General features: G+C 37.9%; 1 protein-coding gene across 3 annotated transcripts in view; it reads right to left on the bottom strand.

Annotated features, from left to right (window-relative positions):
* Window positions 1-15,205, bottom strand: part of PTCHD3 (patched domain containing 3) — a 34,629-nt gene extending 19,424 nt beyond the window's left edge. Inside the window, exons 1-2 of one of the 3 annotated variants that reach the window (XM_082385967.1) lie at window positions 10,713-15,205; window positions 9,500-9,621 (exon numbers count right to left, since the gene is read on the bottom strand). In XM_082385967.1, the coding sequence (XP_082242093.1) occupies window positions 9,500-9,621; window positions 10,713-11,771 (1,181 nt within the window). In that variant the 5' untranslated portion in view covers window positions 11,772-15,205. The remainder of the gene's footprint in view (window positions 1-9,499; window positions 9,622-10,712) is intronic. The other 2 variants (XM_082385968.1, XM_082385969.1) reach the window with 2 other exon arrangements.
* Window positions 15,206-15,486: the final 281 nt, after the last annotated feature.

Raw genomic sequence — 15,486 nt, 5'->3', positions numbered from 1 at the left:
AAAAAAAAACTACACTGTGCCTGTATCTCACTTTTTCTCAAACTGCTGGTGCTTTCAGTTAAACTCAGGGCCCAAAAATAAACACACACACACACACACACACACACAGTCTCACTCCAGAGCAAAAGTAAATTTCTTTGTAAATCAAAAGTAAATCCAACTTTGATTATAACAAATACTTTCTTAAAGTAACAATACTGGTTTATAGGAGTTTAAGATAAGAAAGTAACACAGATGAACCGTGAAATCAACAAGATTAATGAGGATAAAAGCTACATGTGACATGTTTATCCCCATTCCCTCTTTCAGGTTTCTGGATTTTTTTGGTGTAAATTTTTCAGAGGATGGGGGAGTGAAGTAGATTATTGGCTAGAGTGACTTGACTTTGACTAGTTGCTGTGTTGACTTTTTCTAAATGACCTTTATTTTAATGTTCAATAGGCAATGGAGGGAAGATGTGAATGTAGAGCACTGTTTGGTGAACACACTTGCAGATTTTCTAGTCCCCAAGAAGGACCTTGGTTAAGCAGTTTATCAGAATGACTTAGAAGAGTCTTAGAACTTCAGATTCCTGCAGTCCTGGAACACAGCTCTGCAGATTCTGATCTATAGGTTTGTAGAGAAGCTGCAGAATCCAAGTGTCTAAAAATTTCTTCATATGATTCCAATGCTCAGGCAGTTACGCATCACGGGCAGCAAAATAGCCAATTTTTTGAATTTTCTATTCACTTAGCAGGGGAGGGCTAAAGTAGAAATCATTCCACTTAGAATACAGTCTATGTACACGCTTGGTGAGGGATCCACATCTTCCTTGAAACATAATGATGTCTATCAAGACTAAAGAATAGTTTACAGTGTATTTGAGAAGGGAAAGATTCTCTGGATTTTTTTTCTGAAATTGATCTCACATTTGGTGTAAGTTTTGTCATTTCCAAAATGTCAGACAATTTTGAAATAGTCTGGAAGCTCAACATACCAGTACTTACCATAGAATGAAGTTCAATTTGGAGTATACCTTTTGAGAAAGTCTTACTATTGTTTAAATGACTTCACTGCAAGACAGTAAATATGGAACCACAAAATGTGTTTGAATAATGGTTCTGTATGAGGTAAGTGCATGTAGGCAAGGAATAACTTTCATATATAAGTGTGTGAGACAGGCAGGGTGGGGATATCTTAGGGACTGTCTAGGAGGCCCCACCCAGAACAGAGATAAGATTCTCAGTGATAACAGAGAACTGGGAGTGAGAGATGTCAAGGAACTTACAAAAGCTCTCACAGGATTACCAGTTGTATATTCAAACCCAGAAAAAGCATCTATTAGACCATCACTCAGCATGTATGGCTTAAGAATCTTCCTCTTCCCTTTCCTCTTCTCCTTGGGCATGTTCCAACCCAGGAACTAGTACAGCAAGATAAGAAGTGGTAGAAGAGGGCAGGGAAGCCCTTTTTTTCCCCGTAAAAGGCTTTCCCATGCAGTGTGCTCCAGCTAAGAGAGGGGGAAACCTTAGCTTCAAATCAAGTTATCACTTTTTGCTTATTACGTGGACATGGACATTTTAATTCCAATTGGAGGACTCTGCCTTACCTAAGAATGACAGTGAAAGTCACAGGTCCTGCCTCAGTTTTTATGGGGCAGAGGAAGAACTTGCTCTACCTACAAAACTTAAAGGGAACAGAGGGAGATGAAAATAAAGTTGCTTTATGTTTACACCTCATGTGTCCTGTGTGTTCAATATGTTGGTTACATAAGCATAAAAAGTCTTCAAAGACAAATGTAAGTCATTTTCTAATTGCCTTCAATACAAGATTTTCTGAATTACTGTCCACAATTATTTGCTACAGATAAGCAAGAATTGACATAACTTTGTATATTCAGAACCAACTATCCAGTAGAAGACTTTTGTCAAACTAGTTCTTGGTACCTTATAGATTCCATACTAATTAAAAAAATTATTTATCCTACTAACTTTAACAAGATTGAATTTTGCTTTCTTTCCTCCCCCGTCCCTCCCTTCCTCCCTTCCTTCCTTCCCTTCTTCCTCCTTTTTTCTTCCTTCCTTCTTTTTTTGTTTCTTTATTTTCTAAGGGATGTGATCTTCCTTTCCAGAATAACAAAGTTATAAATTAGTTTATTGACTCTAAAGATGCACCCAGTGTGGTTAAGTCCCTTTACCTATTGGAGCCTCACATCTTTCTCTACCTTAAACCTAGAGAGTTAAATTATATCATTTTCCCCCAAACGTATGTACTTATGAGAATAAACTAGAGAAATTTTTGAAATATAGATTTTCAGATTTAGCCTCCAGATACTTGATTCAATAGGGCAGGGCCTCAGAATGTGTGGTTTTAGGGCTCTCTCTGTGACTCTGATGTGAGAATCATTAGAATAATATTATTTGTGAGGTTCTTTCTACATCTAAATTCTATTTTTTTTTGGCTGATATTTTTCATATTTTAGCTTTCCGGCCATAAGAGCTCAAACTAACCCTAATGCCTAGATAACAAGTGCTTAACAAGGTAAACTCTACACCAGACCAATGGAAATGCCCATGTCAATTAAATTAGAGCTTATTTTTTTTGTATAGTTAAAAGTACTAGTTCAAATTTATAATAGAAATAAAGACTTGTTTCTTAGCTCTATCAGCATATCTGCCTCCAAATGACACAACTAATCATAACTGGCACAACATGTAAGGTAATAAACATATGCCAAATCAAACAAAACCGGCCAAAATTTCTTTTTACTATTCCATTTGATTTCATACTATTGCTAATGGGCAAAATTTTTTTTAAGTCATTAGGTTTAAAAAATAAGAGTTTACTGTTAGACATCAGAAAAATGTAGAGTAAGAATTTTCCACTTCTTGTCTCCCAACAGATACATAGAAAAACAAGCAGAAGTTGTCAGAACCAACTCTTTGATCTCTAGAAAACAGTCAAAAGTTTACAGAGGGCTGAAAGAAAAAAAAAAAAGGCAGGGGGCCTTTAAAACAGTAGGAAGGTTTGTAGTGAGTTTATATGCCCTACCTCACCTCCCTCTCTGGTGGGATAGAAGTTTTAAAATGGCAGTGATCATAAAGTGGCAGATGTGTTAAACTGGCCATAGTCTTAAAGTGGCAAGAGTCTTAAAGCAAAGTCTTAAAGCAACAGCAATCTTAAAGCATCAACAGCCCATGTTACCAGTGTGGGACTATTTCCTTATTTCTGGAAGGAGCAGAGCAGACCTTATTCACATAATATTTTATATATCTGTTCTAAACTGTCTAGGGACTACCTGAAGGACTGATGCAAGGCACTCCTCTGTTGTGTCTAACACAAAACTCAGGTTGAGAAAGGTGGAAACACCACAAACTGAATAAACAAACTTCACATGCATAGGGCAGAAGATTACAGCCCAAACATACAAAAGACTGCCTAAGGCAGAAGCTGGGGAGCATTCCTCTGGGAGTTTAGAATATTCACAAGTGCCTGTGTATACTGGGGAATTTAAAAGTCACCCAGGGCAAGATATAATGCTCAAAAAGGACTTAAGACACTAAGCTTTCACCTATGGCTAATCCCCAGTCACGGCATAACCCTGGGTAAGTGTTGAAGGAGAGTCCAGAACCATTTTGAAAAGACTGGGAGAGCTCCTGGCATGCAAGGAAATTTCTGTCAAAACACTAGCTGAACACAAGCTAAGGAACGGGACTTCAGTGACAACATAAACAAGGAATACAATCTTTGCAATAATAGTTTGGGAAAGTCACTAAGAAGATCAACTACTACAGTATTAAACAAACAAGCAAACAAACATCAGGAAACCCTGGGGAGGTAGGAAATCTGATTTCCAGTTACCACATTATAATAGTCAAATGCCAAGTTTTCAACAACAACAACAACAACAACAACAAAATCCCAAGGCATACAAAGAAATAGGAAAGTATTGCTCAGGCAAAGGAACAAAATAAATTGACAGGAAAGACAGAGACAGGACCTAGTAGATAAAGACTATAAAATGCTGTCTTAAATAAGCTTAGAGAACTAAAGGTGAGCACTGACAAGGATATAAGGAAAATAATGTATGAACAAAGTGGTCATTTAAATAAAGAGATAGAAAAAAACTTAAAAGGAACTAAAATTCTAGAGCTGAAAAGTACAACTGAAATAAAAACCAAAACACTAGAGATGTTCAATAACAGATTTAGTAGGCATAATAAAGAACCAGTGAACTTGAAGATAGGTCAATTGAAATTACTGAGTCTGAGAGGCTGAAAGAAAAAAGGATTAAGAAGTGAAAAGTACCTCACAGACCTGTTAGATTCCAGCAAGCAAACCAACATACATATTATGGGTGTCCCTGAAAAAGAAGAGAGGGAAAAAAAGGCAGAAAGAATATTTAAAGAATAATGACTGAAAACTTCCCAAATTTGATAGAAGACATGAAGCTACAAATCCAAGAAACTTAACAAACTCCAAGTAGGATAAACTCAAAATGATCCACACCATGAGACATTATAATCAAACTATTGAAAGACGAAGACAAAAAGAGTCTTGGAAGCAGCAAGAAAGAAGTAACTGATCATGTACAAAGGATACTAAATAAGTATAAAGGTTGATTTCTCATCAGAAACCATGGAGGCCAAGGGACAATGGATGATATTGAAAGTGTTAAAAGAAAAACCCATCAACTTCAAGGTAGTGTCCAGAAAACTCTCCTTCAAATATGAAGGAGAAGTTAAGACATTCACAGATAAAGAAGAGCTGAGGGAATTTGTTATCACTAGGCCTGTCCTATAAGAAATGCTGAAGGAACTCCTTCAGATTGAAATGAAGGAAAAAAAAAAAGTAACCGAAGTCATGAAGAAATACAGATGTCCAGTAAAGGTAAATACATGGGCAAATACAAAAACAAGTATTATTGTATTTTTGGTTTGTAACTCTACCTTTTATTTCCTACAGAATTTAAAAGACAATTACATAAAAATAACTATAAATCTATGTTATAGTGCATACAATGTATAAGGATATAATTTATGACAACAACATAAGGGAGGGAGGACAGAGATGTATAGAAGCAGCATAGTTAAAAGTTAAGTAGGTATTAATTTAATACAGATCATTTTAAATTTAAGATGTTATATGAATCTCCATGGTAACCACAAAGAAAGTCTCTAAAAACCATCACAAAAGGAAATGAAAAAATAATCAAAACAGCTCACCAGAAAAATAGAAACTAAACATAAAAGAACGCATAAATCAGGAATTCACTGGTCCAGTGGTTAAGACTTGGAGCTTTCACTGCCTGGGCCTGGGTTCAATCCCTGGTGAGGGAATTAAGATCCCACAAGCCGCGCAGCATGGCCAAAAAAAAAAAGGCATAAATGGATGAAATGAAGGACAATAAGCTATAATATATACAGAATACAAACAGCAAAACAGCAGGAGTAAGTCCTTCCTTGTCAGCAATTATTTTAAATCTAAATAAATTAAACTTTCTAATCAAAAGGCAGATATTGTCAGAATGGATAAAACAGCATGATTCAACTATATGCTGTGTACAAGAGACTCACTTTAGATCCAAAGACATGAATAGATTGAAAGTTAGAGCATTGAAAAAGATACTCTATATGAATAGTAACCAAAAGAGACCAGGGGTGGCTACACTGATATCAGACAAAAATAGACTGTATTTCAAAAACTGTTAAAAGAGACAGAGGAACACTATATATCGATAAAAGGGGCAATTAATCAGGAAGATATAACAACTATAAACATAAATTAACCACATAACAGAGACCCAAAATATATGAAGCAAATATTAACAGAATTGTAGAGAGAAATATATAGCTCTACAGTAATAGTTGGCAAATTCAATGCATCACTTTCAATAATGGATAAAACATCTAGGCAGATAATTTATAAGGAAAATGAAAACAAACATACAAAACACCATAATTTATGAGATGTAGTGACACCAGTGCCCATAGGTAAATTTATAGCTACATTAAAAAAGAGAAAAGATCTCAAACCACTTTGTGGATTTAGACACCTTGTGGAACCAGAAAAAGAAGAGAAAACCAAACACAAACCTAACAGAAGGAAGAAAATAATAAAGATTAGAACAGTGATAAATAAAATTGAGAATAGAAAAACAATAGAAAACACCAACAAAACCAAAAGTGGTTATTGAAAAAGATCAACAAAATTGACAAACATTTATCTAGACTGACAAAGGAGGGGGAAAAAAGATACAAATAACTAAATCAGATATGAAAGTGAGGACATTACTACTGAACTTACAGAAATGTAAAGTATTATAAGAGACTACTATTAACAACTTATGCCAACAAACTGGATAACCTAGATAAAATGCACAAATTCCTAGAAATACACAAAGACCTAAACTGACTCAAGATGAAACAGAACATTTCAACAGACATGTAACAACTAAAAGGATTGAATCAGTAATCAAAAACCTCCTAACAAAAAAAGTCCAGGACCAGATGGCTTCGCTAGTGAATTTTACCAAACATGTAAAGAAGAATTAATACCAATCCTTTTCAAACCCTTCCAAAAAGTTGAAAGGAAGGGAACACTTCCTAACTCATATGATGAGGCCATCATTACATTGATATCAATTCCAGACAAAAGTATCACAAGAAAGCTACAGATAATACCTCTTATAAATATAGATACAAAAATCCTCAACAAAATTCTAGCAAACACAATTCAATAGCATATTGAAAGGATTATACATCATGACCATATGGGATTTACCCCAGGAATGCAAGAGTGGTTCAACATGGGAAAATCAATCAATGTAATACACCACACTAATAGAACAAAGGATAAAAACCACATGATCATCTCAAAAGATGCAGAAAATGCATTTGACAAATTCCAATATCTTCTCGTGATAAAAACACTCAAAAACAAGAAATGGAAGGAAAGTTCCTCAAAATTATAAAGTCAAGTATGAAAACTGCACAGCTAACATCATACTCAATGGTGAAAAATGGAAAGCTTTCCATCTAAGATCAGGAACAAGATAAGGATGCCCACTTTCACCAATGATATTCAACATTGTACTGAAAGTGCTAGCCAGAGCAATTACACAAGAAATCGAAATAAAAGGAATTCAAATTGGAAAGGAAGAATTGTAACTATCTCTTTTCACAGATTATATGATCATATATATGAAAAATCCAAAGACTCCACAAGAAAACTACTAACGTTAGTAAACAAATTTAGTAAAGCTGCAGGATATAAGATAAACACACAGTATTCAGCTGTTTCTATCCATGCACAATGAACAATCCCAAAAGAACTTAAAGAAGTAACTCCATTTAGTGTTTAAAATAATGAAATACTTAGGAATACATTTGATCAAAGAAGTGAAAGACGTGTATGCTGAAAACTACAAAACATTGATGAAAACTAAAGAAGACCTAAATTAATGGAAAGACATTCTTAGCTCACGGGGAGGAAGAGATTGTCAAAATGACAATCTCACCTAAGCAATCTACAGATTCAACACAATCTCTATCAAAATTCCAATGACTTTTTTTTTTCAGAAATGGAAAGGTCAACACTCAAATTCATATGGAATTACAAGGAGCCCTGGATATCCAAAATAACCTTAAAATGAAAAAAAATTGGACAGCTGAGATTTCCAGATTTCAAAACTTATAGCAAAGCTACAATAATTAAAACAGAGTGGTACTAGTATATGGATTGACATATAGACCAATGGACTAGAACTGAGCGTCTGGAAATAAACCCATACGTCTACAGCCCATTGATTTTTGGCAAGGATGCCAAGTCCATTCAACTGGGAAAGAACAGTCTCTTCAACAAATGGTACTTGGACAACTGGATTTCCACATGTACAAGAATGAAGTTGGACCCCTACTCCACATCACATACAACTATGAATTAAAAATTGCAATCACCTAAATTTCAGAGCTAAAACCATAAAACTCTTGAAGGAAACATAGGGTAAATGTGCATGACCTTGGATTTGTCAATGGATTATTAGATATAACACCAAAAGCACAAGTAGCAAAAATAAAAATAAGTTGAATTTCATCAAAATTAAAACATTTGTGCATTAAAGGACATTACCAAGAAAGTAAAGAGATAATCTACAGAGTGGGAGAAAATATTTGCAAATCATATATCTTGATAAGGATTTAATATCTAAAATATATAAAGTACTCATCAACAATAGGACTCAACACAACAAAAGAACAAACAACTTCATTAAAAATAGGCAAAAGTGGGAATTCCCTGGCAGTCCAGTGGTTAGGACTCCACGCTTTCACTGCCAAGGGCCCGAGTTCAATCCCTGGTCAGGAAACTAAGATCCTGCAAGCTGTGTGGCACAGACAAAAAAAAAAAAAGGGCAAAGGACCTGAACAGACATTTCTCCAAAGAAGATATACAAATGACCAGTAAACACATAAAAAGATACTTAATATCATTAGTTACTAGGGAAATGCAAATCAAAACCACAATGAGATGTCACTTTGTACCTACAAGGATGGCTATAATCAATAAAACAGAAAATAACAAGTGTTGGTGAGGATGTGGAGAAATTGGAAAATTTACACATTGCTGGTGGGATATAAAATGGTGTAGCCTCTGTGAAAAATAGTTTGGTGGTTCTTCAAAAAGCTAACCAGAGAATTATCATACAACCCACTAATTCCACTCCTAGGTATATACTGAAATGAATTGAAAACAGGTTCAAACAGAGATTTGTACACCAACGTTCATTGCCGCATTATTCACTATAGTCAAAAGATGGAAATATTCCAAGGGCCCATAAACGGATAAGTAGATAAAATGCAGTATATACATAAAATGGAATATTATTCAGCCATAAAAAGGAACTCATGCTACAACATGGATAAACCTTGAAAACATTATGCTAAGTGAAAATAAGCCAGTCACAAAAGGACAAATACTGTATGATTCCACTTATATGAAATCTCTACAATAAGCAAATTCATGGAAACAGAAAGTAGATTAAAAAGTAACCAAGACTTGGGGGAGACAATGGGGAGTTATTGCTTAATGGTTACAGAGTTTCTGTTTGGGGTGATGGAACATATTTATAAAGAGATAGTTGTGATGGTTGTACAACAGTGTGAATGTAATTAATGCCACTAAATTGTACACTTAAAAATGGTTTTTAGGGACTTCCCTGGTGGTCCAGTGGTTAACACTCCATGCTCCCAGTGCAGGGGGCCCAGGTTGGATCCCTGGTCAGGAAACTAGATCCCGCATGCCGCAACTAAGAGCCTGCATGCCACAACTAAGAGCCCACATGCTGCAACTAAAGATCCCATGTGCTGCAACTAAGACCCGGCATAGCCAAATAATTAAATAAATATTTTTTAATGGTTTTTAAAATGGTACATTTTATGTTATACATATTATATACATATATATCACCACAATAAAATATTTTTTAAAGTTAGAGTTTAAAAAACTAATAAAAGTCTTTTACCTGTAGCATGATGTGATTGCAAATAATATGATTAGAAGGTATGCCAAGTGAAACAAGGGGATCACTGTCATAGAAGTTGCCTCAAATTCCAGTTGTCTAGAAAGTGATGTGAAGTAGACCACCTGCCACAAAAATATACTCAGATAAGTAACTTTTAATTCTGATATTGTGTGTGTTACAAATGATATTGAAACACTACAGCTTGATTGAAACATTAAAATTCAGTAAAGAATCAAACTATGTGGATTCTGATTTTAGAATAAAGAAGGTAATAAAGATTTGCTTCTTCCCACAAACCTCTGGCATGCTTTCCAAAGTTTCTTTCAAAAATCTAAAGTTTAAAACTCCTGAATATATGAAATCTGAATCTTATATAAAAAAATCATTAAAAACTATAGACATTTTGGCTTTTTCTAAATTTTTATTAGGTTGTTATCTTTTACTATTTTAATTGCACAAATATCATTTCATTAAGGACTGGGTATTCAAAGGCTTCTTCCAGAAGGTGTCTCATTTTCACCAGTTTTATTCGGAGTATTAGGTTTGCCAGCCCAGCAATTACTGAACAGCTAACATGTACCTGGCACTATGCTATAATTTACTTTTAAAACGCTCAGCATTCTTTTTCAACAACACCATGGAACTTTTGCTTGTAGATTTGTTTTTTTTTATTCCACTGAACTCTAAACAAATTTTAGGGGGCTCCCAGAAACAGCAAAGGCTTTAACTAAAAGTAAGAATTTCCAAGTAATATGACCAGAAAACCAAACTAAACCTTAAGATCAATTTCTGTACTGAACACAACAACCTTGAGGAGGTATAATTTGTGTTTTTCAGCAAAATATTACCAAGGATTTAAGATTTCTGGCTTTTTTTTTTTTTTTTTTTTTTTAGGTCTTAGCTCTCTTTTTTATTTTATTTTATTTTTAAAAAATTTTATTGTAGTATAGTTGATTTACAATTATGTGTTCGTTTCAGGTGTACAGCAAAGTGAATCAGTTATACCTATGCATATATCCACTCTTTTAGATTCTTTTGTGGCATTCTTCAGTGCACTATGTTAAGAAAGTTGGATCAAGGACCAAATACAGCAGAACACACCCAGCTTCAAGTCAAGGGCTCCATCAAGTAATTAGGGAGTGCGGTTGGAACAAGTCTTCTTATCCCTCCCACCTTCTCCTGGCCTCCCTATAAAGCCCCAGCCGCTAGGTACCTGGATCTTCTTCAAGGCCAGACTCTTTTCAAGGTTGCCAACTTGGTTCAGGAAGTGGATCAGCCACGCCTTGCTACGTTCGCTGTCCTCGCCTTCGCCGGTCTTCAGGTAGTACTGCAGCCGCATGGCTTTGGCCTCCAGGAGTAACTGGCTCAGTCCCATGCTCTCGCCTAACACAGTTCCTCCAAGGATGTTGGTCAGGTACACGACCTGGCCGGCTAGGCTGTAGATGGGGAAGGTGATGTTTTTCAGGTTGAGGACATTGTTCGTTTTCCAGGCGAACAAGAGTGGGTTGGAGGGGACACAGTAGCCCTGGTTCTTCGAGCACACCTCATTGTAGAGGATCTGGGTTCCGTTTCCCTGTGTCACAGACAAAGCCTGGACCGCGTCGTCCACTTCACTAATTTCTGATAAGGTTTCTTGCTCCAGCAGCGAGTTGGTGTTGGAGACCACTAGAATGGAAGCATAATTGACCTCGGTGCTCTTCCTGGAGATGGAGAAGAGATCAGAGTCGTTGGCGGTGAAATGTCCCTGCACGAAGCGTCGCTCAGCCTTGGCGGGGCTCCCTATCGGGGTGTACTGCTCCTCGAGGTCTTCTTCTTCCTTGGGCAGGTGAATCAGGCCAGTGCCGAGGACGGCCGTTAAAACCATGGGCAGCAGCAGGAAGATCCAGGGGTGCGAGCCCACCTCCCATCCCAGCCGCCGGAAGGCCCGGGAGAGCGGCGCCTCCAGGCAGTCGGTGTGGCAGCGGGGCCTCGCGGACACTCCGTTCTCAGACTCCGACGCCGGCAGAGGCGGCGACTCCGGCGGGGCCCCTGCGCGCTGCCCCGCAGCCCAGCCCAGCTCGGGCTCCTGTCCCGGACCCGACGCCGAGAGCGGCTCCGGCTCGGGCTCTGCGGCCGGGAAAAGCTCCGAGCCGAGCCCTGCCGCCGGCTGCGGCCGGCTCTCCGAGTCCGGTCCCGGCCCCGCCTCCGGCCCCTGCGCTTCTGACCCCGGTTCCTGCCCCGCCTCCCGCCCGGGGGCCGCCTCTGGCGCAACCTTAGCTGGATTAAGCCTCATTTCCGGGAAGGAAAGGCGACGTTCTCAAACAGGACAGCGATTGGAAGGGCGCTGCTGGACGGAGCGCCCATCTCCACCCACCCGACGGTTTCCTGGAAATTCTGAGGGAGTCTGTTTGAGCCCGGGCTGCTCGCGCCCGGATGCTGGAGCTTCGCTGGCGGCCACGTGGTAGCCTAACCAGCCCCAAATGTGTCCCTGCGCCCAGCCTCTCAGGATTCAGTGAATGCAAGAAACACTTCTTACAGGCGAATGGAATCGTGCCTGTCCTACAGGACTCACAATTTATTGGCAGAATTTGGCTGGTTCACGTGCGCACCCCCCGCACGCACACACACACACACACACACAAATGGCACAGATATGTCATGTGTTCTAAGTGGCAGCTTTTACCTTTGGGGGGGATCATCCTGAAGCATGGTTCTCAGGGTAAGGCTTTGGTGAACCTGGTACACCTAATTTAGTTGTTTTTATTGCTTAACTACAGGCATAACGTTCTCCTTGTAAAAAGTTAGAAGTAAATGCATAGAATGAAAAGTGAAAAAACAGAAAATAACCCAAAACCCAACCCTAGAACTTCCTTCTGTCCCATTCCTCCTCTTAACGGAAGTGTTAAAAAGTGGGTGTTTATCCTTACAAACCGTTTTCTTTGCATTTGCAGGCATATCAAAATATATGCAAGTATATCTTTTCCATGAGTATTATTTCACTATCTGTGTATGCAGATTACATTGTTCACCAAATATGTCAAAGGATCTTAACATGTGACTGCATGTAGAGTTATCTTACTCTTTTGAATTGCTTTATAATTTTCCAGTGTATGAGTGAAACATAAATTAATGAGCCATAACCCTATTGATAGATCTGTGGGTCTTTTAGAGTTGTGAGATGTTTTTGTAGAAAGGGATTTACTGGGCCAAAGGATATCCCATTTTAAATTTCAGAGTTACTGATAAAATCCATAGAAGTTGTATCAGTTTACACCCTCATAAGCAATGCATGAAGTTTTGTTATGTCACAGCCTGTCCCAGAATGTCATTAAAATGTTTGATTCGTGCCACTGGTATCTTATTTTGATTTTACTTTTTTAATTTGTTGCTTAGACTCACCATATTTCCTCTCTGGGTGAACTATCATCTTATATCTTTTCCTGGTTTCCCTTTTGGACTGTTAGAATTTTCTTCCTGATTATAGAAACCATTCATATACTAATGAAATGACTGTTTTGAGTCATGAGTCTCCCCACCCCCCTATTCTTCCATTCCCATTTTGCTGGTTGCCATGCCTTCTGTTTGTAGTTGAATTAACTAATTTTTTTAAAATGAGTTCTGGATTTTGTTTCATAATAGACAGCTGTTTCCCTTTCAGTGATTATAATCTACTTTAAATTTTTTAAATTCACTCCTTTTTTTTATTACTGAAGTATAGTTGATTTACAATGTTCTGTTAGTTTCTGGTGTACAGCAAAGTGATTCAGTTACACATATAAATACATATTCTTTTTCATATTCTTTTCCATTATGGTTTATTACAGGATGTTGAATACAGTCCATATCCAGTAGGATCTTGTTGTTTATCTATTTTATATATAGTAGTTTGTCTCTGCTAATCCCAAACTCCTAATTTACCCCTGCCCCACCCCCTTTACCCTTCGGTAACCATAAGTTCGTTTTCTATGTCTGTTTCTGTTTCAAAAATAAGTTCATTTGTGTCATATTTTAGATTCCATATATAAGTGATATCATATGGTATTTATCTTTCTCTTTCTGACTTACTTCACTTAGTATAATAATCTCTAGGTCCATTCATGTTGCTGCAAAAGGCAGTATTTCATTCTTTTTCATGGCTGTGTATTCCGTTGTGTATATGGGCCACATCTCTTTTTATTCATTCATCTGTCAACGGACATTTAGGTTGCTTCCATGCCTTGGCTATTGTAAATAGTGCTGTTATGAACTTTAGGGTGCATATATCTTTTTGAATTAGAGTTTTCTCTGGATATATGCCCAGGAGTGGGATTGCTGGATCATATGGTAGTTCTATTTTTAGTTTTTTAAGGAACTGCCATGCTGTTTTCCGTAGTGGCTGCACCAATTTATATTCCTACCAACAGTTTAGGAGGGATGCCTTTTCTCCACACCTTCTCAAGCATTTGTTATTTGTAGACTCTTTAATAATGGCCATTCTGACCAGTGTAAGGTGGTACCTCATTGTAGTTTTGATTTGCATTTCTCTAATAATTTTTAGCAATGTTGAGCAGCTTTTCATGTGCCTATTGGCCATCTGTGTGTTGTCTTTGGAGAAATGTCTGTCTGAGTCTTCTGTCCATTTTTTGATTGGGTTGTTTGTTTTCTTATTGAGTTGTATGAGCAGTTTTTATATTTTGGAAATTAATCCCTTGTCAGTCACATCATTTGCAAATATTTTCTCCCATTCTGTAGGTTGCCTTTTTGTTTTATTTATGGTTTCCTTTGCTGTTCAAAAGCTTGTAAGTTTGATTAGGTCCCATTTGTTTATTTTTGTTTTTATTTCTATTGCCTTGGGAGACTGACCTAAGAAAACATTGGTATGATTTATGTCAGAGAATGTTTTGCCTATGTTCTAAGAGTTTTATGGTGTCATGTTAACAAGCCTTTAAGCTATTTTGAGTTTATTTTTGTGTATGGTGAGAGGGTGTGTTTTAACTTCATTGATTACAGTGGCTGTCCAGCTTTCCCAATACCACTTGCTGAAGAGGAGAAAATGTGCATTTAAATATTGATCCATCTGGAAATTTATTTTAATGTAATGTAAAGAAGTGACATTGAGTGCTTGCTTCAACCAAAATTGTGCTACCTTTCCATAATATGGAATTTAATTGAAACATGACTGCCCTATCAAGGACTACATTTTCTAATTCCTTTGACTTACACATGTGACAACGAGATCAGTAGTCGACTACAAAATATGCATGGAAGTGATGTGTTTCACCTATAGGCCAAGACCTTTAAGAAGTTCTCTGTCCTATCTGCCATCTAGACACAGGCAACAAAAGAGGCCATTTGGATCGTGACACCATAAGTTGGCAGGAACCTGGGTCCCTGAATCACCATGGTCAGGATAGGTACTCACTGACCAGGAACATCTACAGTGACTGTTACATGAGTGAGAAATACACTTTCATTGTGGTAAGCCACTAAAATGTTGGGGCTTATTTATTAAAGTAGCCAGTATGGCTTCACCACTAAATAATCCAGTGAGGAGATAGCTGTCCTTAAACGCTTGTGTCTGAGCACACTTCGTTTTATTCAGCAACCACCCTGCCCACTGCCAATGTATTTCCTGAGCCCTAGGGGGCCAAGAACTTCTAGAGTTAAGTCTCCTCAGAAAAGAAGCACAGGACTTCCCTGGTGACGCAGTGGTTAAGAATCCGCCTGTCGATGCAGGGGACACGGGTTCAAGCCCTGGTCCGGGAAGATCCCACATGCCGCGGAACGACTAAGCCCATGCGCCACAACTACTGAGCCTGCACTCTACAGCCCACGAGCCACAACTACTGAGCCCGCATGCCACAGCTACTGAAGCCCCTGCACCTAGAGCCCATGCTCTGCAACAAGAGAAGCCACTGCAATTAGAAGCCACGCACCACAACAAAGAGTAGCCCCGGCTCGCCGAAACTAGAGAATGCCCGCGCGCAGCAACAAAGACCCAACACAGCCAAAAATTAATTAATTAATTA

The sequence above is a fragment of the Balaenoptera borealis genome (assembly GCF_965194805.1).
Source record: "Balaenoptera borealis genome assembly, chromosome: 3".
Taxonomy (NCBI): domain Eukaryota; kingdom Metazoa; phylum Chordata; class Mammalia; order Artiodactyla; family Balaenopteridae; genus Balaenoptera; species Balaenoptera borealis.
This window is presented reverse-complemented; position numbering and strand designations above follow the sequence as displayed.